The sequence below is a fragment of the Hippichthys cyanospilos genome, chromosome 9 (genome assembly GCF_059441005.1).
Source record: "Hippichthys cyanospilos isolate Australia breed blue-spotted pipefish chromosome 9, RoL_Hcya_1.0, whole genome shotgun sequence".
NCBI classification, from domain to species: domain Eukaryota; kingdom Metazoa; phylum Chordata; class Actinopteri; order Syngnathiformes; family Syngnathidae; genus Hippichthys; species Hippichthys cyanospilos.
Window position 1 is genome coordinate 12,502,160 of NC_142377.1, and position 27,182 is coordinate 12,529,341.

Sequence of the window (27,182 nt, forward strand, 5' to 3'; positions counted from 1 at the left end):
TTTTTTTATGATCCCACCAGAAGGTCACCATATTAATTAGAGGTTAACTTCAGGAAGGACCAGTAAAGGTGTGCTTTTTGGCTTATTTCTAAGTGGAAGCATTTTTTTTATTATAACAACTTGGCAGTGTAACAGAACAGACGGTATCATTTTCCTTGTTAAGTGTATTGTAGAATAATATTTGTCTCCATTTATAGGGGGTACCTAAATAAAAGATGAGACAAAAACACACATCAAATGAGTAACAGATTTTATATACAAACTGTTTACAGCAAGGTTTTGCATGAACGCTGACAGTCATCGGCATATCAGCGTCCATGTTGTGCACGCCATCATCACCACCACTATCAATACCCATGAGATTAAGTTAACAGACGGAAAAAGAAACCCTGTAAAAGCACCTTTGGTCATGAAGGTAACCAGATGGATGAGTTTTGAAAATGTGTAAGGCACAAGACACAGCATGACCTGCCTCTGTCCATTGTAGAATTACTTAATTCTGCAAAGCACTTGATAAAAAAAATAACAAACTACATGATGAAAAAGATGAATATGTGATTATAGTCCACAGACAAGTGTATTTTAAGGCAACAAGGGGCCAAGAAAAACTAAATGCAGAAATTGCATCTCAAGTGTCTTGACAGCGAATGTTAAATCCATAGTTTAGATTAGGATAGAACTATTTAAAGCAAATGTCCAATGAAGGTGCTTCTCTGCCTGAGCTTCTTTTGGTGGAATAGTTGAATGTGAATTGAAGATGGCAGCACTGCCCGATCTTGTTGGTGAGGTTCTCGTTGGTATGCTGGTGGAGCTGCACCTCCTGTCTTCAGCAAGTGACTTTTCCCATGTCCTCAAGACACTCTTACATCACAGCACACTTTTTCTCCTCTGGCGGGGCATTCCCATCTGCTTTTTCCATCTCCAATATGATTCTCTTGAAAACCTCTACGGCGGTCTGTAACGCACGAAGAGGCACGTAGACAGTCAAAATACGCTAACAGTGTCAGTGTGGAAAAAAAAAATAGAAATAGGAGGCGGGGCTTGGGATTACTTCATTCTCCTTGGCTGAAGACTCCATGAAAGCAGCACCCCAGGAATCAGCAAGCTTCTTTCCTTCCTCTGGCTTTATGACCCTGAGAAACAAGACAGTGAAAACACCGGTTGTGAAATTACAATAGCAACTAGTTGAGCATCAGATTTTCATGAGTGGATTAAGCAAAAACATTTTTCAAATAAGCAGAAATGTTCAAGTAATACCTTTCCATGTGGAGATCTTTTTTGTTCCCAACAAGAACAGTTGGAACTCTAAAAATAAAATATTCATTTTAAAACATTACAAAAATATGGTGGGACAATCTTTAGTATTAAATTTCAGAAAAGTTAAGATAACCTACTGGATTTTTCCAACCATATCCAGCAGCTTGTCATGTAGAACCTGAACGACCTCAAAACTAAAAAAATAATACGCACAGCTCATTAATTAAAAAGAATAGACACATCCATATTATAAACATTTTTTAATTTACATATTACAGCTTCGTAAGTATGAAACTTCATACCTTTTCATGGATGTCACAGAATAAACGAGGACATAGCCGTGAATGTCCATTGAGTGGGACTGTGGAAAAATTGAGTATTCGTCCTGCAAATGATAGGATACCGTTAGTCTCCGTCACAGGACATTGTATTTGCAAGTTTTAATAATCACTAAAAACTTGAATATTGATAGAGTATAAATCAGTATGTTAATATGGCACTGATTGAACTCACTTGTCCAGCTGTATCAACCAGCTGGAGGTTGAAGTCTTGACAATTGACACTGACCATTTTGTTGAAGGCTGGGAAAGAGAATCATACAGGTAATACATTCATAAAACAATACCAATTTTCTTCATAAACTGATCTCCAAATTAATCAGCTTCATGCATCAATTTATGATTAGGTAAGTCATACGCTGGGTCCAAAATAACCCCTTTTTTTTCACCAATAGGTGAATTAAGAAAGTAGGTGTTTTTTTTTTTTTTAGATGTTTGTAATATAAAATTTGTGCCTTGGCTAAAAAAGGTGGGAAAACACTTCTAGGATGATTGAACAACCTAGCCACTCAATTGTGCGTTTAGTAATTTTAAACTGCACTGCACATAAATTCTAAAATGCAGGGTGAAACTTACTGTTTTCAATTGTGGGATCATAGGAGTCAACAAACTGTCCTTCCACAAACTGTATTGTGAGAGATGACTTTCCTGCAGATGGAAAATTGACATGATTTAACATGTCCTAGAATGTCAGATTTTAACACACACATTAGAAATACACTTTTGGATCTACAGTCAAACAGCACAAAATATATCATCTAAAAAGTGTTGAATGTTTATGATGTAAAGCTGTTGAATATTGCAGTAAATAAGGAGCATTGATGTGTAAGACTCGATGACATGGACCAAAAAATTCGAATCTTACTCTAATATTTGTCTCATTTTACGACTGTCACATGACCAAAGGCTGCGATTGGTCGCATCCGAAGTAACTGTGATGTCATTTTCAGTCGACAGAAATAACAAAATAACGACATCCCTTGAGATTGATTAAAATAGGTGGATTTTGCTACTTGACTCAGATGTAAAAAAAAAAAAAAAAAAAACACAATATTGATCAGGACACCATGTTTAGACTAGTGGTGGCGCATAAAAGAAATCATTAAAAAATAATGTATTACTTGACGTTCCCTTAAACGCTGTTATCGAATTACAAGACAATTAACATTTTACTTTGTGTAACACATGTCTCGCCTCGGAAATAATTGTGGCTCAGTTTAACCAAACAGGAAATAAACGTAGCTTTCATCGTAAACAGGAGTACAACATTACGTCTAGCCAAGCGTTCAATTATTAGTTTTGAGAGTGGGAACAACACATGTGTAATGAAACAACGTCAAAGCAGAGATCGTGTTGCTGAGGTCAGCCTGACACAAGGGAAACAAAGCCAGGACTTTAGCCTGATAGCCAAGGTAGCTAGGAAGCTAGCACGGCAACGAGCTCGGGAGCTTTACTTACCAACCGATCTGTATCCGATCACGGCGATCTTTCTGTACTTGGGTTGGGGCATTGTGGCGGAGACGGCGTCGATTACCTTTCAACTGTACACGAAGCTAGTTTGACGCTCTAATCTAACTTTTATCGCCACATTCGGCTCACGTCACGTGACAACAACAAACTTTCTGGGAGCTCTCTGCTGACTGGGCCTGTACGAGCTCGAAGCAATTTTACCACAGGAAGTACGCCTTGTACTTTTTCGAAGAAAATGCTTGTTCTTAATCCAGTGAAGCCAACGATGCCGATCGATGAATCTAAAACTCAAAACGAATTTCCGAACTTGAACATTTTAGAGAATAAGCCTCCCTTTTTTCCAACGCGCTTACAACTCGAAAGCTAAGGTAACGGAAAGTGTCATTGTGTAAGCACACCGTCGTAAAAGCAGCTATTACGTCACAGATGCTGCAAAACTACTGCACGGCACCGGGGGTCGCTGTCGGCGCCTTTCAACCCAATGGCATGGGTTTTGGAACGACGTTCAACTCGACCTTTCCAGATAACGTAAATACCAGAACAAACTGTCAGACGTGTCAAAAATACTCACACGCTGTCACACGCGGCTCATTTTCCATGCGAGAAAAGTAGTAGGTTCCAGGTCAATTTTGACACAATTACCGACTTTTACACCATCAGTGTAACACAGTAATGCATGCGATGATATTTGTGTGCATATTAATTAATGCTGAGTGAATGTGGAACGAGAAATCGTAACCGGAAGTAATTCAACGCGCGGGGTTGTGCTGCCTCGAATGTCGTCGTTGTAAAGTCAAACAAGCAGATGCAAAAAAACGAATAACCTCACTTGTCGTCTTCTCCAGGCAAAGGTAACATCATTGTATACATATACGGGGAGTGGGCTCGTTAAAATGCCTCCAGTTGTTCCGTTACACGTGGAGATATTGTTATTATTTAGTTAATTGTGTTGCTGGCTGGTCACGGCATTCAGCGAGGCTGCGGGTGCCATAGCAACCATTTAGGAAACACTGGTCGCCGTGGTTAGCATATAGCGGGCTAAATATAGCATCTGCCAGCCCGATAACTTGTCACGCATGTCAACAATTCGAATTGCACCGTTAGCTGCGTAATATTTAAGCCGCGATTTTCAGAGACCGAGCGCGACAAATAGCAACGTTATCATTGGTTTGAGCTTCCTCGGCGTCATGTTTGCACACGAAAAGCTTAGCCCAGCCTTAGCCGCCAAGGCCGACTGGATGATTTAGCTGTAAATTCACACGAATAAAGCAGTGAATTACGAACACGCATGTAAAAATTTGAATGTGTATAATGTGAACGGAAGACCTATTGGTGGCACATGAGCATTCGGTAAGTTTGGCAGTGGTGTCATTGCGAGTGAGTCAATCAGCTGATCTGTAGCCTTTATTGTTAAAAGTTAGCTGTCTTGTAGCTGCTAGTAAAGCTACAGAAATTCCGGGTGATTAAGTCCACATTATTAACGCATGCAATGTACAACATGTTTTTAATGCATTAAAATCTTTGGGAGCTAATTGAACGGTTCGGTGTCATTGTTCGACTCATTGCGATCTTCTCCAGCTTTTCATATGCAACCATTTTAATTTCATATATCGCATGAGACCAAACTGTCATTTCAGAATTGGGCCAGAGTCTAGTATGGATGTTGACGACTGCAATGGCCAGTCTTACTTGTCAGGTCAGTTATTTATTTATTGTTGTGTAGCCACTGTATCATTTGAGTCAATAAGTAAACGTGTGTTTAATGTTTTTTTGTATTAACAGTTAATAGTGGAGATTCTTCAATGGAAAGAGAGTTTACAGGGGGCCTCAGTGGTCCGACAGTAAGCACTCCAAATAGCAAGGAAACTTCACCTCATCGTTCGCTCAGTGGTGAGTGTTAAATATGCGACAATTTGTCTTCCTTGTTTCTGTAAACTCACAGAGGACTTGTTTTCTACCTTTGTAGCAAATTCCATTAAAGTTGAGTTATACAGTGATGAAGACCCCGGACCTAGCAACGATGACGAGAGAGTGGAACGTGTGGAGGATGGAGGTGTGGATCAGGCAACGGAGCCACCTGTTTATAGGGAGCTTGTCAATCAGGACAACATCAGACTGCCCAGTGGGAAGCTGAAGTGTGACATCTGTGGAATGATCTGCATCGGTCCCAATGTTCTCATGGTGCACAAACGTAGCCACACAGGTGAAGAAATGTTTCATATTTATATTATTCTACTTGTGATAGCACACCTGATATGCTATGATTTTGCTTTGAATGTTAATTGTTAGAAAAGTATCTAAGGTTGGTGCCATTACTAACAATTTGATCTTGGTGCAGGAGAGCGGCCGTTTCAGTGTAATCAATGTGGTGCCTCCTTCACTCAAAAAGGAAACCTGCTCCGTCACATCAAGCTGCACTCTGGAGAGAAGCCCTTTAAATGTCCTTTGTGCAGTTACGCTTGTAGAAGAAGAGACGCCCTTACCGGCCATCTTCGCACTCATGCCGGTAGTACATATTTAGGCTATATAAAATGTGCAGCCTTGCCCCCTGCCATTTTCTTTTATATGGTGACAAAAGTAATGCCCTTCTTCCTCTTTGTCTCCAGTATCCTCTCCAACTGTAGGGAAGCCATATAAATGCAGTTACTGTGGTCGCAGTTACAAGCAACAGAGCACCTTAGAGGAGCATCTTGAGCGCTGCTACAACTATTTACAGAGCGTGGAGTCAAAACAGCCTAATAATGCACAGCATCTAGGTAAGCATGGTTCATCTGAATCACAATACAGTATGTCACTTTCATTTTGTGAGTTTCATTATTTTCAAAAAGTAGTCGTGCATTTGTTTTTATTAGCTACATTATGTAGTTAGAGCAAAGAATTATGTAACACAACATCCTATTCATAGCCACCAGACTTCGTTCATATTGCTTCTTTACGTATTGTTTAAAAGGCACCACCTAGTGGTCAGCTTCCGACACCACATTTCTCAAATGCCTTCTTTGTTGTTGTGCGTTCCATTAAAGTGACAATGTGTAATATTTAGACAGTTATTCATTTTGAAAACCCACTAGAAATTTCAATAAGGTGTAAATAAATGTTCTGTCCAGCCAACATATGTTTTGTATACAATCGTAGGTCTAGTAATCGCTATTTCTATTACATGGGGAATGCCACTCAAATGGAGGCAGTCATGTTTTTTTAGCTACGGAATGCGAAGGAGGAAAACTTTTGTTAAGGTAACTCAAACCACGTTTTGGATGTCAGTTTGTGTCTTGTGTGCAGCTGAGCGAGTTTCTGGTTTGTATGTCAATCGCGAATAAAACCAAAAAGGAAATTGATGGGTTTTTTTTTTTGCCAATCGTGGATAAAAGAAGGAAAAGGGGGGCCCAGGCACCCACTCCATGCAGAACAAGTTACATGACAGTGCACGACGATCGGTTTGGGAGTTAGGATGACTAAGTTACTCTACACGTTTGAGTTCACCCACCAAACACAAAAGCAAATACCAGCAAAGACATCACGATACAACAAGAATTTACCTTATCCTGTGGCTTCCTTCTATTGCGGATGGCCGCTGCATGCGTTTGTGATGTTGCCTCTTGTTAATCTTGGTGCGCCTTGGTCGTTTCTTGCATTCTACTTGATTGATAAGAGTTTTGTTTTCATTTTCTTTATGTCTGTGGAAGCCTAGAGTACCTAACCGGTGTTGATGTATTTGCCCAGGTTTTGTGCATCCCGCCGTGTTATGCACTGAAACCAATGGCGAATTGTATTTGTGTTCGCTTGCTTGGAGTATGCCACCAAAGTATGGTCTCTCTGTGACATCATAGTGTGCGGGCTGCATTCATGTAACATTGGCAAAAGGCAACTCTAAATTCTGCACATTGTGTCGTTGAAGTTAATTGATAAATTGATCAAATTTAATAAGTCCATTGTCACACACACACACACATTATGTAATATTCCAATTTCGAGAGATGAAGATTTGGGGGTTTTACATTTTGGCTAACATCATAAGCATTATCTACATCCAATAATCACATCTTATTTTCAGCCACTTTATAACATGCAAATAACCATTTGGTTTGAAAATCTAGCAATAGGATCTGTGACTAGAGCTAATGTTATTTTTTCTGTGTTTTTTAGGAGAGGAGATTAAGGAGATGGAGTACATACCAGACTCCCCGCTTCACGCCTCGTCAGACAAGATGACACTTCGGCTCGCCGGCGCCGTCACCAAACGCAAGAGATCCATGCCACAAAAATTTGTAGGTGAGAATTTGGCCTCAGCTTTGTGAGGTTTGGGAAATTAGCTTAGACAAGGGAATAATGAAAGGTTCAAAATATAAAACAATTTTAGTACAAAACCTTTAGGCCTCCACTAGAGAAGAAATGAAGTGTCAGTAAACATCTACAAATAAGTTTGATAGCAGAAAAAAAAACAAATTGAAAAAATGTATTTTAGTTTAGATATAGAATGGGGTTTTAAAGAGGGATTAAAGGTTGCATCGCACTTGGGATTCATCCGAAAATTTCAACTGAGCCATACCTTTTTCTAATAATGCATTTTGGGACAATGCCAATATTACGTGTTTCAATGTAATAGGATTGTGTTTTATAATTGCAGGACAGAAGCACATACATCGTGGAACTGCACCTTATGAGCTTAATACTGCTTTGGACAAAGATGGGGACAACCATCCAGGAGAGATGGAAGGCCTACGTGTCCCTGGAGGAGAGTATTCAGGTGTAGCAGGAGGAGGCGGAGGGGGGATGGCCGACACCCTGCAACCTATTCATCTCCCCACCGCTCACCCTTCATGCATATCCGAACTCCGATCGATGCATGGCGCGGCTTTCGCACCGGGCGCTCTCGGCCTGAGACTGGACTGCATGGGGGCGGGGCTGGGGGCCGCCACTGTGGAAAGAAGGGAGATGGGAGAAGGTCACGAAGATCTGCCCGTGGGTCGGAGTCAGGCCACCTCCCCTAGCAACGGTTGCCAGGACTCTACGGACACAGAAAGCATGCCGGACGATACGTGCAACAGCACCGCTCCCGGTCCAGCCTTGCATCGGAACAACGGGCATCATCTCCACAACGCGGCTCCTCCGCCGCAGTACAAGATTTGGGATGGACACAGCCCCAGCCACGCCAAAGACAGGGAGGTGAAAAAAGAGGACGGGAGTCTCCACGCGCCCCCTCCATCCGGCCTCCCCCCGATGCCCAGCTCACCAACGGCGCCGTCGTCTACCTCGAGGGAGACCCTGCGAGTGGTAGACGGCGAAGGGCGAACGGTGCGCTGCTTCCGATGCGACCACTGCCGTGTGCTCTTTCTGGACCACGTCATGTTTACCATCCACATGGGCTGCCACGGATTTCGCCAGCCTTTCGAGTGTAACATCTGCGGCCACCGGAGCCAAGACCGCTACGAATTTTCTTCTCACATCGTCCGTGGAGAGCACATCCTGGACTGAGGAACCGTCTCGATGAGCTCGGCCTGGCTTGGTTTTGGTCTGCACAGCACAAAAGAAACATTTTATTTTTCATAATGCACTTTGAAAACATCTTTGAACACGCACTTTCCCATCCACACATGTGCCTTGCGCCCAAATTCAGGAATCCCACCTGATGCACATACTGTGGTTGATCAATCCGACCTGAAAATCCTTGAGCACTTTAACAGATTCTTCACCCCCCCCAAAAAAGGCAAACATCAGTCAGACATCCGCCTCTTGGAAGATCGCTTAAAAACCTCACAGTAACATTCACTATCAAGTTTTGAAATCCTTGGTTTAAGTGCAGACCAAACGGAAGAGCCAGGTCTAAGTCCACAAATGTTTTAAAAGTTGTCTGTGAATCATAAATGCACTTTTTGTTTTGTATCAAGTGGTGAAGTGATGAAAGTAAGTGTATGTGAGACACCCTTTTTTTTCTGGAAGTAGAACGTGTACAATGAAGACCTTGACACAAATGATTTGACTTGTTAGTGTTTCGTGTCTGTTTTTAATTGTTTGTTCTATAACTGCTTCTGTTGCACTGATACTTGCCAGAATATTCTGATTATATTAAACTGTTTTATAGAATACATTCACGAGCTGCACATTTATCTCAAAATATGAGAAATATCACTGCCCTGAGAATGGGACATATTTATGATTTTATGTCAAATCTGCAGAAGAAATCAAACAAATTCAGTTACAATTTTGCTATCACTTTTGTATTGTGCCTTCCCTCATCATAAGTGAAATTCAATTAGAATTAAAGCTAGGAACTAACACACTTGTTCTCAAACATACAAATTTGTGTTCAAACGAGTTACCAAAGAATATTAGGTTGTCTAACATGCATATGGGTAGGATTTCTACATACTGACACGAGCAAAAATTTAAAGGATTGAATGTGGATGGCGACTTTTTTTTTTTCAGGCCTTTGTCCCTCTTGAATAGGGCCTTCCCATATGAAAGTAGCGGTGAATTATTTTTATGAGATTAAATGGATTTTGACTGTTCCCACAACTTTCAAGCTATACTTTGCACAAGAAATCAGAAGATTGCTTAAAATAGAAATCTCAAAGATTAGGTGGATTAACATGCCCTATGTATTTTTTCCCTCACCCTTTTGAACAGTAACCAATACCCTATAATGGCTAAAATAGAAGCTCCGTGAGTAGCGCCAATGAAAAAGACGTTTTGCAGTTACGGTGAGATTTGATGTTTGTAAATATACAATGTTGACCAAACTGCAGGAAAAACTTTTTTGCTCACTTGTTTTAATCCTAAGGCTAGTTCAGCATTTTAGGAGGTCATTTGTGGACAATTTAAAGATCCTAGAAATGATTGCACAAGTGCAGAGATCAAGCACAACTCCAAACAGAAATGATCACCATCAGTCATTTTACCAGTAATGCTATCTTGCCTTACGTTAAAATGAACAGACTGTTGCTTTTATGTGTTTTAAATATAAAGTTTCCTGCTTAACATACGTTTTGATGTAACTAATGGGAGAGGCCCATGAGTAACTTGCGCTGGTTTGCTTCCTGTATCTTGTACTTTTGATTATGTGCCTTCATTCTAGTAGTTTGGGAACTATTCACCCCTGTGCTGTAAAAGTCTAGCTTTGTGACATGCTCAGCACCAGCTTTTCCCTTGCTAGAACCAATTTACACTTTACTACCACATGCCCATAGGCTATAATGCTGCTGCTAACAGCCAAAGAAAACTCCCTGCAGGCAAGAAACTTTTGCTGGCTGTGTGAAAATATCATTGAAAAAAAAAAAAAGCATCTGATATTGCGCATATTTCAGTGAGCTACTGGCTATCACCTATCCTTGTTTGGCTTCATTGTGGGTGGTGTAATTGTACAACTCTAGACCTAATTGTGGCTTCAGACTCTGATGCATGTGCTACCAATTCTAAGCCTACAACTACTCCATGTTTAATGTATGGTTCTTGAAACGCTCCAATGTTTTTGTAAGCCTCTCACCTCCTGTAAATGACCTGTTATCGCTTAAAAATAATGAACTTTTAAACGTGATCAATTATGCATTTCACTACTTTGAACTTAACTACTGTCAGTTTTGTACTGTAAGGATTTACTCTAAATAAAACCGTCAAACCCTCTCTTGTCGACTGATTAAACAAGTCATAAATACACTCAACAACTTAGAAGTCTTTGTGATGACTTTTATTCTTCAGGTGTAAAGCATGTCAATTACATGGGCTTTGGAGGAGCTCTTGGTGCACCAGCCTAAAACACAAAACAAAATTGTTTAGGCGTTTTCAAAAAATGAGAAATATTTATTCGTGGCGGTTCCTCACATTGGGCCTGAATCTAGGCGGCGGTGTGCGGTCTTTCCTGGCCTCACAGGAGCGGTTCCTCACCACTTTACTGTGGATGGCGCAGCTGACACAGTAGTGCAGCTTCACGTAGAGCTTGGGCAGAACATAAGCTGTAGGGAAAAAGCACATTAACAGTAGCCCACGCACTGTCATTTGTGATACGGACATGAAAATACACTTACAATCAAAGACACTGGCCTCAGAGATGTCTCTCACGGCTGCAGCCTCCACAATGTTCCTGATGACAAACTTCTTGATGGCCTTGTCCTTGGGGACGCAACGGGCGCAGTTGGTGCAGCGGATGGGCTGCACATGCCCACGGCCCTTCTTGGCACGACCGTTATTCCTTCTCTTCTTGGTCTAAAAAGTAAAATAAAATTTAGATTACTTTCAAAGTGCATACATATGCGTACATATGGATATCTATACCATTTAACAGTTTGAGCACACATAGTTACCAATTCCCATAAACGTACAATACATTAAGACATGATGACTCCTTTTAGTTCCCGACGCCAACACTAAACCAAACACGAGTGACACACTACAGGTGTCTATTCAAAATATCGTAGTGTATATTGGTGGGACAGAAGACAAATAATTTTAAAAATAAATAAATAAAGCCTTATACAATAGTTTTTTCATAGCCTGGATGTTACTTGTATTCGTCTCGAAAGATATGCTCTGTACTCCGATCGCTACGAGAACACATGCACGCCAATGTTAGCTCGCTAACCGCTAGTATGTAGGCCCAAGCACATTTAAAAACGTTTAAACGCTCTTTAAACGGCAATATAATGCAACTCGGATGATCGTTGTGTTTTTATTAATGAGAAAAATCCAAATCGGAGTCGTTACTCGAGGAATAAATCTATTTATTTCTTGTTTTGCCAAACGACTACTATTATCGTCATCTCACCATGTTGCACGGGAAGCTGGAAAGAGGGCCGGAAAAGGTTGCACCGCGCCGTGGTGCATTTCCGTTCTGCTCTGCGCACCAAATTATTGTTTCCTAAAACTAAAACAAATATAAATTGGTCACAATGTTTTATTGTATTGATAATATATTGTTTTAATTCATTTTATTTGGTAATATTTTACATTAAAAATCAAATGTCAAATTTGAAGATGCGGAAGGATATAAGGCGTGCATGCCTTATCCACAGCTTTATCCACTCGACATAAAATAGTGCCGATGCTCAATTGCCCACAGTGACGATTAACACATTTTAGCGTTTAAAACACATATATTCCTGAAACCCAGCCTATGTATATGTGTTCTTGCGTTTTTCATTTTTGTCTCAGCTAGACAGCACAGTTTATTGCAGGCCAAACACATGATTGAGACTTCATTGGAAAGGTCAGGATTTCCTCTACTGAGCACACAAGGACTCAATAGACTCTAATTGAGAATCTCAAACGTGTCAAAAGATGTAGACACAAAAAAGTCCACTCCAGTGAACACAAGTGAATAGGCTGGGTTGCAGGCGGCTATAACACAGCTGGAATATCAGATTGATTTTAGGCATGATCATACTTTTAAGTATAAAAACCAAAAGAGGGAAAAACATACTCAGAACTGTGGGGCAAATTCTTTGATATGGAGTAGAGGTGTATCAATATGCAGTTTTAGTAAATTAAACATGTTTTACTCCGTGTAATGGGCGTTTTTCCCTCACTAATATTAATAATGTAAAGATGAAAAATGTGTGGCCCATCATGGAATGCCGACACAAAACTAATTTAACATCAGATTGTTTGATTTTGAGCACCTTCAGTAACAGAGATAGTAAAATCTGTATTTTGAAGCATCATGGCTTTCAAGCGGCCACTCCATGGTAGTATGTTACTTTTTTTTTCTTTTAAATATAAATTTGACGCGTGTGATGGGCAGCTTGAAAGGAAAACACCAACAAAGACCAAGACGCTCACAGTGGAGGGTTTCATGACAACAAATTTTTAATTTTCCCCATCTGGTAAGGGATTGGCTGAGAAAAGTCTTAGAATGGGGTCGGCAAAGTGTAAAACAGTCTAAAAGGACGAATTGTAAATTGTTGGGAGAACAAATTTCAAATCAATATAACAGATCATAACATTGACATGCAGTCCAATAAAACAATAATTCTTGGAATGGAAGATGTGTTATCTGTCTGTTGAATTTTAGATGTGTTGCGTAGTTCATTCAAGCTCATGAAGGCTCAAAATCTGTCAGAGATGCAACATCTACAGGCAGTGTAAAACATCACTGCCAACAAAGCTGGGATGAGATGTTAATTCTAAGCATACCTTCACAAAGGAATGTTTTACAAAACCAACACAAAGAAAACACATTTTTAAAAATTTATTTAAATAGTTCTTTGTTCCGTCCTTATTTCTTCTTGCTCTTCTTGTCCTTTGCCTTCTTTTTGCTGGGTTTTGGATCTTTGGCCTTGTTGTAGAGGTAGAGGCCGACTAAGCCGAGCAGAGTGGGCACCAGCGCCAAACACACAAGGGGGAAAACATCATTCACCATCTTCTGCCAAGGCGTTTGCTGCGTCAGCGAGATCACTTCCACTTCAAACTCAAGGGAAGCGTCGCCTAGTGCACATCAAGAGTGACATTTGTTACTATATGTACAGTTGCTTTAAATGAATAGATGACAGCAAAACAGTGAGTGATAATCATAAAATAAAAATGCTTCTGAAAAGTCTCACAGAATTTAGACTAGTGGAACAAATCGAACTTAAATAAGTGTTTGTTTGGTATGTTCAAATAAAATCAGTACATATCTCAATCATTCATCGTGACTGAAGAAATTTGAGATTTTATTTTTTGGGCCATATTGCCCAGCTCTACACTAAAATGACCAACATTAAAATACAGTAAGGTAGTAAGACCCAAGTGTTCATCACAATGAGGCAGAGGTTTTAGTTCTAAAAACCTTGTTTAATATTATTGCAATTTTGAACATGGATACTATGCTGAACAATACGGAAATGTTTTTACTTACATAAGAATTCAATTCAAATTTATTGCACAAAGGTTTTTGTCAAAGTTTGAAAGGTTTTTTGTACTCAAATGTAAATATACAACTGAACTGTGCTTAACAAATATTAAAGGCACAATTAACATTATGCAAAGTTAAAAAAAATTGCTTCATTTAATTTTTTTCTAAGTACGAGCAACTAAAAAATCATATTTTGTACAACTAAAAAGTAATACTTGGAGAATGACATGAATAAGCTGCTGAGACAAATTTGAACCACACTTGAAAAATTAAAACTTATGAGCACGTAGTAATGCTACAAGAATTAAGTCCATATACATAAATATTGAAATTTATTATCACGGTACGTAAGCTTGAATTAGGTCATTGTGAATAAATAAGAGCAAACACATTTTATGGACTCAGTTTTTTTTTTTTCATAACATACAAATTTACTGTTTTTTTTCCTGATAAAATGTAAGTGCTTTGTGTGTTCTCTACCTGGAATCGTAGGAGGATACCCTTTTTTTCCATAGGCGAGGTGAGATGGAATAGTGGCTTTGATCTTTTGCCTGCGAGAGAGCGAAACGGAAACAAATCATAAAAGCTGAGTATGCATTTTGTCGATTCCACCATGAAGCAATATGAACCCTATTACGTTATCATCACCCTTTTATTGCTAAATCATTTTTTACTTACCCTTCGCACACGCCGATCAAGCTTTGTTCCAGACCTGAGAGTGAATATCAAACAAAGGACAAAAAGTCAATTGACACATTGCATTCTTTTACCATTATTGATTTATTATGTGTTCCACGGCGATCAAATCTAGTCGAGCTCTTAACCTACCAGAAATGACTGTCCTTTTCCCCAACTCCACAACTAGAGGGTCTCGAGAAAGTGATGAGTCAATGACCTTACCGTCCATTAGTTTACCCTAGTAAGCAGGAGAACATTTTTACTGCTTCAAAATAACTACAGTAATTCCTAATTCTAAAAACAAATCTCAGAGGAAATTAACCCACAGGCGTTCATAATATACTATGTAGTAACTCATATTTGTTCAATAGCCCATAGTTTTTCATTGCTTTAGTGTAAGCCTACTCCACAGTAAGAATGGAAACAGTCCCTGTAGGAAAAGGTTTCCATAGCCCGCTGAGAAAGCTAACAGATGATGTTGTCAGGCGACAATGCTGATTACAATATCACAGAATAGATATGGCAACAAATACTGTATGACAAAAAATGTCTGCTCTGGATCTGGGGGACTCCCACTGCGACTCATGGTGCTACCACTCAATGTATATATAAAGAAAGGTACGTATCTATTTGAGGTGTTGCATTTTTTTTTCATCTAATGGATGAGTAATTAGGGGCACAGTAAAATGGATGTCTAACGTTAAAGAAATATAGTACAGTGATGCCTTGATTTATGAGTGTGATTTGTTCCATGCTTGAAATCTTGATATTGTGCTTTAATTTTACTGTTAGCCTCCTTCTGGATTGCACCCTAGCCACCAGGGGGGAGTATTACACTGTACATGCAGACATACTACATGTACTTATGATGATGAAACCCAGAAGCCCATTGCAACTAGGCTGTAGTGCAATGGTACTTCTTTTGCAGAGGATAAAAAATATATTCATGAGTTTGCACTTGTCTTCTTGTCTGGTTACCATTTGTAATAAAAAGTTGTTTGTTCTGAACTGCTGTATTACCAATGCTAGTTTCATTAGCCCGTCTATATGTCTTCCAGTTATCTATTATATCTATTATTAGTATTTCGCTAGTAGACGTATGTAAGGTAAGGTTTGTGTTGTTTGCTTAAATACATAATGTGCAGTTGTCTTTGCTTTATGTTTTGGTAGCACTAAACTATCTTCTGCTTATTGTGGTGTTCACCACCATCATTGACATTACTTACATGTCTTGCCTTAAACTAGGTTTACAAAAAAGAAATAATAAAAAAAGGAATAAAACCAGCCAAGCGTATCTTGAAGCACTTGGATCTCGTCTAAAGTGTAGTAACAACTGCTGACAAATGCCACTAATCAAACAAAGAATGACTACTAAACTGGAGCAACACATAGAGCTAGAAGTGGCTCTGAGGTTCTGGGTTTAAATCACGGCTCTGTCCTTTCTTTTCTTTATTTTTCTAACATACATGTTAGGTTCATTAAAGACTCTTAAAAGCCATTAGGTGTGAATGTGAGTGAAAGATTGTTTGTCTAAGTGGAAAACAGCAAGAAAATCACTACTCTGTTCAACTAATCTATAAAGAGAATGAATGAATGCAATCTGACGATTTCTTAAAAATATCGACATAACTAGCGGACTGCATTTGTGTGACTACACAAATGCGGTGTTGGGGGCAGCTAGTCAGATAGCCAGCCTGGCAATGTGAACGCGTGGATGGATGATCTGTTCTAGTGTTATTGCTGACGTGTTGCACACAAGGCCCCCCCACATTCTCACGCCACACAACGGCAGTCGACCCGCTTATCGCAATACTGAGGCTTGGTTGCAGCACAAAACTCACGCATATAGCATATTTGGCTAGAATTGTGTTGAAAATGAATCCTAGTGCTTCTGGTTGCGTCTTACCGTGTAGTGGATCTGCAACGTGTCCCCCATTGTGGAGAGTACGGAGCAAGTTTCGGGTTTCAGCTACGGGCGAAATAGTTGATCGTTAGTACTGCTATTGTTCGATGCATTGTTTATATTGCACGGATCATCGTTTTCCACTCACCAAGGTCTCCACCTGCACCTCCTCGGCTCCATTGTCGTCGCCCTGCACGAGTCCCCCCGTGAATGTGAAAGCTGCAAGCAGCAACAAAACAAAGCTACCCTGCATTGTGAACTTCTGCAGGGTGGAGAAAAAGCAGACGTTGTGAAAGCAGATTTCCGTGGCAGCCGCGCGCCAATTCGTTTGCTTGGACCCTCAGGTGAATAGTGTCTGTGTTCCGGCTAATGCTGATGTGTTCAAAAGCGTGCAGAGATAAGCCCGAGCAGCCCGTGGACGTTGGCCCCCAACACTTGGCTCAGTGGGACGAGCCCGCCTTAGACCTTCGGCTAACATCCCACATCTGCACGTTAGCAGGAAAGGCGCTGCTCCCTATGTACGCTGGGGGGCGCTGTGGTATTTGAGGCCTGCCACGTAGCTTGTCAGCCATCCCCATTAGCATGGATTCCTGCATGGATCATTCCAAAATGATGAGGATGATTGAACTGAATCCACTTTTGTCGTTTTCAAGTCAATCATGAGTTTTAATGATTGATATGATTTCGAAAACAATCAGCACAATTTTTTTTACCTTTTTTTCTTCAGGTTAAGACGTTTAAGATATTGGGGCTCCTTTGTTGAATTTCCAGATTAGTTTACATTCATTATTATTTATTTTATTTTATTTTTTTTATAAAACGGTCAAAAATTTTTAATCTCGATTGACATTTTTTTTTTTTTTTTTTTACTTTCCATTTCAGGAACTTTGCTCTTTAAGTTTTTTTCAGTTTGAAACTAACCCATATAATTGTAGAACGTAAGAATTTGTTATACGTTGAACTATGTTGCTTTTTTTCTTCTGTTAATGTTAAAAAAAGATACAATTTTAGGTGTACTTACACTTTTTTAAAGATAATGATCTTATTTTTAGTCACTGCGGCGAATGAGAGGGTGTAATGTTTTCTCTCTCCTAGGGGGCTTTGCAAAACACTGCTTAATGGTATTATGTGTACAATTTAATTTCATTAATTTCATTTATTTAAAAAGGCCACTACAAATTTCAATAATGTGCAAAAGATTATGCTCTATCATATCAACCTACTTTTATTTATTTTTTTTTACATGATCGTAGTTCTAGTACTCAGTAGTAATATAACACCCTAACCCTAATCCTCACACCACGTCTACGGGGGCTGACATGTTTTGCCGCCAAATGTCTGCTATGTATACCTGAAGGAGAAAAACTACACGAATGTAGTGTAGCGGTACTAAACCTCTGTAAATATGGTACTCATGCTTTGAAATCATTCCATTCTCGTTTTCACCCCTGTATGTTGCTAAATGACTGCTGCACAATTTTTTAGTGTCACTTGACAAGTGGCAGATGGTGAATCGGACCCATGGTTTGGCTCACAGCACAATGAAAACATATTGTAAATTAATAAAAAAATTGGAGCACGTCGTCAAGGTACCACAGTAATTTGACTTTCTTATGTAATTAATTAAAATCACTTTCTTCTGAGTGTGGTCTTTTGAGATTTGGCAGCTGTGCCGCAGTTGGCCATTCGCTGAGCAAATATGATGTCCTTTTCAGTTGACAGCAAGTGGCAAAAGGGGTGGATTTAATTCATTTCCTTCAAACCCAATATTAATCAGAACACTGTTTGGACTGGTGTGGCTGCATAGAACATAGTGTACCAAAGATCTTTTTTACTTGACTTCTTCCATTTTGCATATGCAAAATGTAGCTAAATAACTAGAATCACCACCAATGAGCATGATTTAACCAAAGTATTTACAAAATTCTATAAAACTCATTGTGAATTGAGCTAAAATACAACCCAAAGCTAGTTCGTTGACCTCATTCCCATCAAAGGCTCTCATCTTTTGGGGGCTCGCCACCGTCGATTGAGTCATCTATACTCTCGCGAGACCTTGTCTTGTTAGACCCCCTACGCGTGATGGATTATCGCGAGACTTCTAAGCGAGCTAGGTAAGTAGTGGCTCCTTCATACTAACTGGCACCCGCCGACGTTTACAAAAATCCGACAAAGTAAGTACTAGCTGTTGGTTATATAACCTCGTGTCGAGTTGCCGGTTTGTAGCGTGTGTTCGGCGTTACTCTTGGCCGGAAAGCATTTGCTGTAGACGGCTCCGTGACAGCAAGATGCTTGCGGTGGAGGTGGATGAGAAGAGCGAATGAATGGAGGGATGGGGTGGAAAGAGATACTTGCTAACGCCGACACGTCTCATAGATTCCGCAACTTGATTTATTGTTGTATAATACAGCGCAAAATTACGAGCGTGTTCTTGCGCGGATGGCGAAATAAGCAGCGACTTTCTCGGTACATTGTCGTTGCAAGCGGGATCAACGTAAATGGGTTAATTGTGAGAAGTTAGCTGGGATGTTAACCATGTAGCATCGGTGGCTAGCTAACGTGGGTCACCCTGGCCGCATTCCTATCATGTGACCCACCGGCTTACTGAGGCCCTGCTGGCAACTACCCCTGTATGTGTGTTTTCAAATAGTTATGGTTATGAACGACAATGTATCTTTTAGTAAAAGTGCGATGTGGCTTTGATTCAGGACCTTGGACAGGGCTCTTGCTGGCTTTATTCTTATTTATTTTTACACATTTCCTTCCTTCCTTCCTTCCTTCCTTCCTTCCTTCCTTCCTTCCTTCCTTCCTTCCTTCCTTCCTTCCTTCCTTCCTTCCTTCCTTCCTTCCTTCCTTCCTTCCTTCCTTCCTTCCTTCCTTCCTTCCTTCCTTCCTTCCTTCCTTCCTTCCTTCCTTCCTTCCTTCCTTCCTTCCTTCCTTCCTTCCTTCCTTCCTTCCTTCCTTCCTTCCTTCCTTCCTTCCTTCCTTCCTTCCTTCCTTCCTTCCTTCCTTCCTTCCTTCCTTCCTTCCTTCCTTCCTTCCTTCCTTCCTTCCTTCCTTCCTTCCTTCCTTCCTTCCTTCCTTCCTTCCTTCCTTCCTTCCTTCCTTCCTTCCTTCCTTCCTTCCTTCCTTCCTCCTTCCTTCCTTCCTTCCTTCCTTCCTTCCTTCCTTCCTTCCTTCCTTCCTTCCTTCCTTCCTTCCTTCCTTCCTTCCTTCCTTCCTTCCTTCCTTCCTTCCTTCCTTCCTTCCTTCCTTCCTTCCTTCCTTCCTTCCTTCCTTCCTTCCTTCCTTCCTTCCTTCCTTCCTTCCTTCCTTCCTTCCTTCCTTCCTTCCTTCCTTCCTTCCTTCCTTCCTTCCTTCCTTCCTTCCTTCCTTCCTTCCTTCCTTCCTTCCTTCCTTCCTTCCTTCCTTCCTTCCTTCCTTCCTTCCTTCCTTCCTTCCTTCCTTCCTTCCTTCCTTCCTTCCTTCCTTCCTTCCTTCCTTCCTTCCTTCCTTCCTTCCTTCCTTCCTTCCTTCCTTCCTTCCTTCCTTCCTTCCTTCCTTCCTTCCTTCCTTCCTTCCTTCCTTCCTTCCTTCCTTCCTTCCTTCCTTCCTTCCTATTTATTTATTTATTTATTTTTAAATAGTATTAATGTTTAGTGTAATACCTAAGTATTTCAATCATGTTGGACAATGAATGAAAATGACTGATATGAAGATACGTTAACAACTTCAGGATTATATTAATCAACATGATGCACTCGTAGTTCAAATGTGATTGTTCCTGGGCTTGTGTGGATTTTCTCTATGTGCTCTGACCTCCCACATTACATAAAAAACATGAGAGTAACACGTGCTGAATGCTCTAAATCACTGAGTCTGAAGCATAGTAGTACACAGAGGGAAACTTAAACATTACATTCCACTATCAGCGCCAAAAGGGCAGTAGTCCTCTCCTCAAGTTTTCATCAAAAGCAAGTCAGATGTTTTATTCCTAAAAAGCTCATTTGAAACTAGTGAGCCACTGCTATTTTATGCACAGTTTCAACACTGTACTTTATGGTACCATATGGAAAATAGTAACCTTAAATCATGATCCATTAAAATTGTACAAAAGTAAAATCAAAGGTTTACCAAATTAGAAGTTTAAAAACAGCTTGGTGGTGCAGTAAATAGGACATCCGCTTCACAGTTAAAGGGACCTGAGTTCAAATCCACCTCGTTCCGGCCTTCCTTTGTAGAGATTGAATGTTCTTCCCGAGCCTGTGTAGGTTCTCTCCTAGCACTCTGGCTTCCTCCCACACAACAAAAAACATGCATGGCAGGTATATTGCACATGCTAATTTATTTTTAAGTGTGATTGGGTGCGTGAATGGTTGTTCATCTCTGTGTGCCCTACAATTGGCTGGCAATCAGTTCAGGGTGCCCCCCACCTACTGCCCGAAGTCAGCTGGGATATGAACCAGAAAGCCTGCGACCGTTGTGAGGATAAGCGTAACTAGAAAATGCATGGATGGTTGATAATACAAAATATAGAAGACAGTTGGATGGTATTAGTATATCACAGAAACAAAATGAAAAAATCCAATAAATGTATACATTCAAAGAGCAAATTCATTAATTGTGCGGGAGTACCGAAGGTTGCAAATGGGTCAGGTGAGAGGGCCCAAATATAGTATATATCTATTTTTTCAGTCATTCTGGATGAATCTTTGTTTTTGAGGAACAGCCTTATTCGTAGCCCAGAGGAGCCGTTTTAGTTTTTATTGTGGCTCAAATGAGCCTTTTTAAATGTTAGGGTTTCTCGACAGCCTTGAGAATATAGGACATTCAGTTAGGGCATTCATTCAAGCGAATGTTTGAGGGAGAAAAAACAGATTGCTCCTCAGCCTGAAGCCACAATGCTGACATGCCTCTGTTCTGTTCCACTCACTGCGGGCGATGAATAGAGCTTGCACATTTCTCATTGTTTGCATGGAATGCTTAGAAAAAATAGTGGAAATTCCACCTGCCTAACTGCTGGTCTTTGAAAGAGATAGAGTACATGACAAATAATTTGGCTATCAAATTAATTATAGACAAATATTAGATTTTTACTCCTGAAAATAGCTAAATATGCTTAAATATGCCTTTAACTCGTTCACTACCAATTTTTTTTATTTATTTTTTTTAAATAAAACTTCTGGCATATATTACTTGTTTATAAGTCTAGGATACATGGAAAATGAGTTTTAAAAAAAAATCCTTCTTCCATTTCCACCAAGGAATACCACTAGGACTATATATCCCATAGACCATAAAACGTGCCAGAGAAATGAAAACTATTCCCAAACAACTCCAATACATTGTAATCAGTGTAATCTATAGACACACACATATATAACACATATTATTAACATATAGTTGACAGTCGGCCCAACACTGGCTTGTCACGTTTGGAAAAGTTGCTAAATGCCATTTGAATCTGTAGATAGTTGTGTAATGAACCGCTGGGATGCCATTTCATGCAATTGCTACGATTCCTATACCCACTGCAACTTTTTGAAAAGCTGTGAGGTGCATTTTCCCAATTTTAATGAAATCAAATAGAAGAGCTGTACCAAAAAAGGGGCTAAAATGAATCAAAAGTAATTTGAGGATCTTGGTTCAGAAAAAATGCCTGAGGCCTTTTTTTCTATCCCCAGATACCTTTTTATTAGTGTACACGTCAGAAAGAATATGTCAATCACAGTTTAAGTAAAAAAAACAACAAAAAAAACAATCTAAAATGTATTAAGTGGTGATTCCTCTGTATTTTGCCTACTACATTCTCTCAGTTCCCCTGTGTGTGTTTCATTAGTTTATGTAAGTGTAGCTAAAGCTGTGGTAAGTGAATATTGTTTTTTTTTTCCTCATATTTAGCCCTCTGTAACGAATTCCTTGCTGGAGACGCTGCACAAAGGCATCTAGAGTCGTTACGAAGCTTCTCTGAATCATGGGGAACATTTTTGGGAATCTGTTGAAGAGTCTCATAGGAAAGAAGGAGATGAGGATCCTGATGGTGGGCCTCGACGCTGCAGGAAAAACTACAATTCTTTACAAGCTTAAACTAGGCGAAATAGTCACCACAATCCCAACCATCGGTATGAGCACACTGTCCTTAGAATCATAACAGCCCACCATGTGCAGTGTAGCTGTTGTATGACCTCTTGTGGGCACTCGTTTTCAGGCTTTAATGTGGAGACAGTGGAGTACAAGAACATCAGCTTCACTGTGTGGGATGTGGGTGGGCAGGACAAGATCCGACCACTCTGGAGACACTACTTTCAAAACACACAGGGTAAGCTGAATCCAGCAATACACCATGATCTTGAATGTTTAATTCTATTTATTTAACCCCCCCTCCTCCTAGGTTTAATCTTTGTGGTGGACAGCAATGACAGGGAGCGTGTTAACGAGGCGCGAGAGGAGCTGATGAGGATGCTGGCTGAGGATGAGCTGAGAGACGCAGTGCTCCTTGTGTTTGCTAATAAACAGGCAAGAAACACGAATTGCACATTTTGACCATGTCCATCGCATGAGCTCTGTCAACAATTCTTCCTGCACGACAAAAAAACTGTGTTAATTTTTTTCCCCCACTGCCTTCACAATATTTTCTCAGTGGCCATTAAATTAATGGCGAACGGCAGTTCAGTCAATTATTTATTATAACCAATTATATAGTGCAAGTAAAAATTATTTTAATGATTGATTCATCTGTTGAATATTTTGTCAATTAATCGATTAATTGCAAATCTTAATATTGACACATTTATTAAAAAAAAACTGGATATTATTTCAAATTGACAATGCAGAAAATGCAAAACATTAAGGAATTAAGATTTACTTACTGCTTTCATTCATAACATGACATAACATAACAAATGGCAAAAAAAATAGATATTCGTTTTCCAAAGTAAAAACAAATGTGTGCAAGTGTTTTATTTTGATTCAACACAAAGATAACAGTAAGAGAATATGAAATTGGACAATTATCAATTAAACAATGTTATTATCAACATTGTTATTGATTTAATGTGATAAGTGATCAGCTGCTGACTTGAAGTTTATAAACCGAGATAAATGAAAGCTGGTGGATTTTGGTACTTAATTCATATACCAAAAAAGGTCATATTAATCAGGTTGTCAAGTTTAGACAAGTGGGTCTGCATAAAACACATTATTATTATTACTTCCCCTTTAATGTATTGTGTTTCCACTGTAAGGGTTTCAAAGTATGTATGTTGTCTCCCTCAGGGGTACTTACTGCAAGCAATAATACACTTAGTAAACCATTGCCTTTTCTAGGACTTGCCGAACGCCATGAATGCCGCCGAGATCACAGACAAGTTGGGTTTACACTCCCTGCGCCATCGCAACTGGTACATCCAGGCCACCTGCGCCACCAGCGGCGACGGCCTCTATGAGGGCCTCGATTGGCTGGCCAATCAGCTCAAGAACAAAAAGTAGGAAACAGCAAACATCCGGCAGTCACAGCCGTCCAACTTTTTTTTTTTTTTTTTTTAATTCTTCATATCATTGGAGACTGAGGGCCCGGGATCGAAGAATTTGGAGATTTAAGGCTTTCATTTTCACTCTGTCATTGTCTGAGCCCAGTTTCAACAACACACTCACACAAACCATAAAAAATCACTCTGGCATGTGCTTTTCTTGTGTCCACCTCTTGTCTTTCCGTGCAGTGTACTGTACTGTACTGTACTGTATGTTTGTTGGGTCTCGTGACTCCACCACAGCAGAGAGGCTGATTCTTGTTTGTTTTCCCAATAAGGCTCATTGTCGTCTTGTTTCACCTTTACCCATGAGCTGACAAAACCATGTTTAAGAGCAACAACCAATAAGGCAAGCCCTTTGAGCATTTTATTCGATATCCATCTTAAAGTGTACCTTTGGTGCTCTGAAGAAAAAATATAAATGATTTATCAGTAAATATTACATCCAAACGTGTTTTGTGTTTCACCGGTTGCATTAAAGCTAGGTTAAATTAGCTCATTTGTCGACAACCTGCACACAGCCTTATTTGCCTGGAGGGGGTAGACGTGTGACACGACTCGTTGACGGCTGTCTTTCCTTCCTTTCGTCTCCCATTCAGTGCAAGTAATTTTCTTGCCTAGATAGTGGCTAATATAATGAAGTCTCACAACTTTCTAGACAACACTGATGGATTGAAGGACCTTTTTTTCAGTATTGACAGAGGAAAATTGTGAGATTTACTCAAATTGGTCACAGCGCGCAGAGGAAAATGACACACATTGAATGGTAACAAATGGACGGAAAGTCGGCTGTCAACATGGCCAGGTCATGTCCGCACCCTCTCTTCGAAAACATGAAGCGTGACTGTGTGCACGTTATCGCAACAAATAATTGTCTAGAGCTGTTTTCAGCTTGCTTCAATACAACCAGCAAAACAAACATGGTTGAATGGAGTTTTTATGGATAAACCAGATTTATAATTCCTTCTCAGCACCATGTTTTATGGTCCGTATGCATACCGTCTTATGCTAATGTGCATGCTATTTACAACAACAATTAACATAATTATTGATTTTTTATGAGCAAGACCAACATTGTACTAGCATGACAAATACATATTACTAGCAAGGCAAAAAGTGCTGTGGACAGCTGTGCGGTACTAGTAGTGCTAGTGGCATGAAATACTTCTAATTTACATTTAGTGCTTCACTTGTACTAGTAATGCACAGATGTCAACTAGTGTCCAGTTTGACCTCACTGGTGACTTATGACTGGTGTACCAAAGTTTCAGAAATATCATACGGAAGCGGAAAAGAAACCACCTTAACTGGTGAAGACAAAAAGCATAGGAGTACTTGTACTTCGAAGCTAAATATCAAGTATATCAAATAAGTCCTCAAACGTGTTTCCACATACAACCACAGGCGGCTTGGAGTATCACACACCATTCTGAGTTATATGTATACAATCAGGTACAAGATGAGCACATTCTCGTCACACAAGGCCTTTTTTGGGCGGGAATATTGAAAAAGACTTGTCTCGAAATAAATCGTCAATCTTGTTGTTTGTCCAATTGGTAGAAATGTTATGTTCATTCCAACCTCATAATTGTGTTTACTGAATGTGAATATTATGTGTGGCTTTAGAAAAGGCAGTTAGGTACAGTATATTTATTTTACACAAAGTCATTTATTTACACAGGTGATGTGTCAGTATAGGAACGAAAGCAGGGTAAAGCTGATCAAATGTGGGCATAAGCAAACGACTGATACCAGCAGGCTTGAGTCTTCTAAAACGGTTTTTGTCTGTGCCGACAATGAAAACGCTTAAGTGTATCCGTGCATCGATTCTATGTTCAACCATGAGTTTGATCATTTGGTTTTTGTGGCCTTATATGTAGTGACGGCTGACGTTTATTTGATCTTTTGCTTCTGAATATTTATAAGAAATAATGTATTGATTATTTTTCTCTCTTACGCTGTCAAAACAGGTTTGTGCACTGTAGTTTGAGATGATTAGACGAAGGTTTGTCTTGCTGTAGCTTCTGTTTTGCCTGTATACTTGATCCATATTTAGTGGTAGGTCTTATTTGTAAGAATTATTGGGGATGGGGTGTACAATAAAAAAAAATGTGACCATGTCAGTAAAGCGAATGTGAAAAGTGAAGAACCCCAGGATTCATTCTGTACCGTTCTAGTTACACATGTAGACGACCATGTTTCAGTGCTGAATGCATGGAGACAAATCACTTCCTGCTGTATCACAAATAAACTCATTTTCTGTAGGACCAGTGTCATCAGCTTGGACTTATCTTACTTGTGCAATTGATCTACAGTATACACTGGACATTAGAGTCAATACAACACTGCCTTTCTGATTTAAAAAAAAAAAACATACATGCCAGATTTTCAATCGAGGGTCATGGTCTTGCGTCACATATATACAGTAGTGGAACAGCATCTTCTCGCAAGTGAGGTCCCCTGCGCCACTTCGTGATAGATTCTTACCTGCAGAGGGCAGTCGAACACAGCAGCAATGAATTGTAATAGCTTTGCAGTCCCATTTTATTTTATACTGTACAGTACTGTATATTGAAAGCGTAGTTTGAATTTCCTTTCAAATGAAATATGAGAATTAAAAATAAACATTAGGCTTATAATGGGCAAAAGAGTCAGTTAAACTTCACATTCTTCGGGGGCCCTTGTAATTGTTTTCACACTATTGTAGATTTTCGGGTTAGGTTTGGTTTTCATTTCAGGCGAAAAGTAAAAATGAAATCACACACGCCATCATAATTATAAAGTCATACGGGCATCTCAAAGTCTGTGCTTGCTTTTTTGTTTAACTTGAATCACTATAAAAATGCTTGCAGGGTTGTTTTGCACAACCCAAAGAGATTTTTTTAAAATTAGCTTTTCTTTTTTCCCTTTTTATCCCAGTGTCTTATGTTTATTTTATGGGTCAAGAAATGTTTATTCTCAGTTCCTTCCGGACCACCTTATAATCATTTCTAATGTAGGGTTTTTTGTTTGTTTGTTTTTGTTTTGTAAGTGCATGGATGAGTTAAAATGAAGAAAAAGTCCTCACCTACGTCTTACTTTCATGCCATGACTTTATGCTGTTTGCTCAAGCAGCCTATTCTTTATCTGATTAAAATGATATAGAGATGGTTGAAAAATCGTTTTAGCATAACTTCCTGTTTGTGGTGAAATATTAACCATCA

General features: G+C 39.7%; 5 protein-coding genes across 10 annotated transcripts; 2 read left to right on the top strand and 3 right to left on the bottom strand.

Annotated features, from left to right (window-relative positions):
• Window positions 1-235: 235 nt before the first annotated feature.
• rhebl1 (Ras homolog, mTORC1 binding like 1) lies at window positions 236-3,488 on the bottom strand. Its single transcript, XM_088423533.1, has 8 exons — window positions 3,054-3,488; window positions 2,172-2,243; window positions 1,771-1,838; window positions 1,560-1,642; window positions 1,395-1,451; window positions 1,258-1,305; window positions 1,052-1,133; window positions 236-955 (listed from the first exon to the last, which is right to left on the bottom strand). Exons 1-8 carry the CDS (start codon window positions 3,103-3,105, stop codon window positions 863-865), a joined length of 555 nt encoding a protein of 184 aa, XP_088279659.1. The 5' UTR covers window positions 3,106-3,488; the 3' UTR covers window positions 236-862.
• On the top strand, window positions 2,859-10,685 carry LOC148418911 (zinc finger protein Eos-like). Of its 5 annotated transcripts, none has more exons than XM_088423530.1 (8): window positions 2,859-3,007; window positions 4,703-4,761; window positions 4,848-4,955; window positions 5,032-5,268; window positions 5,404-5,571; window positions 5,672-5,821; window positions 7,212-7,337; window positions 7,693-10,685. In XM_088423530.1, the coding sequence occupies exons 2-8, from the start codon at window positions 4,722-4,724 to the stop codon at window positions 8,538-8,540; spliced, it is 1,677 nt and encodes a 558-aa protein (XP_088279656.1). In that variant the 5' UTR covers window positions 2,859-3,007; window positions 4,703-4,721; the 3' UTR covers window positions 8,541-10,685. The 5 variants fall into 5 exon arrangements, with proteins under 5 accessions (XP_088279656.1, XP_088279657.1, XP_088279653.1 ...); XM_088423531.1 differs by having other exon boundaries at window positions 2,938-2,956; XM_088423527.1 differs by lacking the exon at window positions 2,859-3,007 and adding an exon at window positions 3,238-3,593.
• A 49-nt stretch (window positions 10,686-10,734) lies between these two features.
• LOC148418912 (small ribosomal subunit protein eS26-like) lies at window positions 10,735-12,716 on the bottom strand. Its single transcript, XM_088422786.1, is given in 6 exon segments — window positions 10,735-10,812; window positions 10,884-11,014; window positions 11,087-11,264; window positions 11,824-11,872; window positions 11,874-11,922; window positions 12,677-12,716. Coding segments are annotated over 6 exon segments (483 nt in total). The 3' UTR covers window positions 10,735-10,776.
• Window positions 12,717-12,840: 124 nt separating this feature from the next.
• fkbp11 (FKBP prolyl isomerase 11) lies at window positions 12,841-16,994 on the bottom strand. The gene is made up of 6 exons (XM_088423541.1): window positions 16,620-16,994; window positions 16,475-16,537; window positions 14,719-14,806; window positions 14,569-14,602; window positions 14,371-14,441; window positions 12,841-13,481 (listed from the first exon to the last, which is right to left on the bottom strand). The coding sequence occupies exons 1-6, from the start codon at window positions 16,722-16,724 to the stop codon at window positions 13,273-13,275; spliced, it is 570 nt and encodes a 189-aa protein (XP_088279667.1). The 5' UTR covers window positions 16,725-16,994; the 3' UTR covers window positions 12,841-13,272.
• Window positions 16,995-18,563: 1,569 nt separating this feature from the next.
• Window positions 18,564-26,243, top strand: arf3b (ARF GTPase 3b). Of its 2 annotated transcripts, none has more exons than XM_088424654.1 (5): window positions 18,564-18,585; window positions 22,352-22,572; window positions 22,659-22,769; window positions 22,842-22,966; window positions 23,777-26,243. In XM_088424654.1, exons 2-5 carry the CDS (start codon window positions 22,425-22,427, stop codon window positions 23,936-23,938), a joined length of 546 nt encoding a protein of 181 aa, XP_088280780.1. In that variant the 5' UTR covers window positions 18,564-18,585; window positions 22,352-22,424; the 3' UTR covers window positions 23,939-26,243. The 2 variants fall into 2 exon arrangements, with proteins under 2 accessions (XP_088280780.1, XP_088280779.1); XM_088424653.1 differs by having other exon boundaries at window positions 18,567-18,645.
• Window positions 26,244-27,182: the final 939 nt, after the last annotated feature.

Excerpts from the sequence above, each read along its gene's own strand:
- LOC148418911 (XM_088423527.1), top strand. The coding sequence starts at position 3,547 with ATGGCATGGGTTTTGGAACGACGTTCAACTCGACCTTTCCAGATAAC. Across the intron at positions 5,572-5,671 it reads CCATCTTCGCACTCATGCCG|TATCCTCTCCAACTGTAGGG; the intron begins GTAGTACATATT and ends CTTTGTCTCCAG. Across the intron at positions 7,338-7,692 it reads CATGCCACAAAAATTTGTAG|GACAGAAGCACATACATCGT; the intron begins GTGAGAATTTGG and ends TTATAATTGCAG.
- rhebl1 (XM_088423533.1), bottom strand. The coding sequence starts at position 3,105 with ATGCCCCAACCCAAGTACAGAAAGATCGCCGTGATCGGATACAGATCG. Across the intron at positions 1,839-2,171 it reads TGATCCCACAATTGAAAACA|CCTTCAACAAAATGGTCAGT; the intron begins GTAAGTTTCACC and ends TCTCTTTCCCAG. Across the intron at positions 1,452-1,559 it reads TCTGTGACATCCATGAAAAG|TTTTGAGGTCGTTCAGGTTC; the intron begins GTATGAAGTTTC and ends TTATTTTTTTAG.
- arf3b (XM_088424654.1), top strand. The coding sequence starts at position 22,425 with ATGGGGAACATTTTTGGGAATCTGTTGAAGAGTCTCATAGGAAAGAAG. Across the intron at positions 22,573-22,658 it reads CACCACAATCCCAACCATCG|GCTTTAATGTGGAGACAGTG; the intron begins GTATGAGCACAC and ends ACTCGTTTTCAG. Across the intron at positions 22,967-23,776 it reads TTGTGTTTGCTAATAAACAG|GACTTGCCGAACGCCATGAA; the intron begins GCAAGAAACACG and ends TGCCTTTTCTAG.
- fkbp11 (XM_088423541.1), bottom strand. The coding sequence starts at position 16,724 with ATGCAGGGTAGCTTTGTTTTGTTGCTGCTTGCAGCTTTCACATTCACG. Across the intron at positions 14,807-16,474 it reads CGTTGCAGATCCACTACACG|GGTAAACTAATGGACGGTAA; the intron begins GTAAGACGCAAC and ends CCTGCTTACTAG. Across the intron at positions 13,482-14,370 it reads GTATCCTCCTACGATTCCAG|GCGACGCTTCCCTTGAGTTT; the intron begins GTAGAGAACACA and ends GATGTGCACTAG.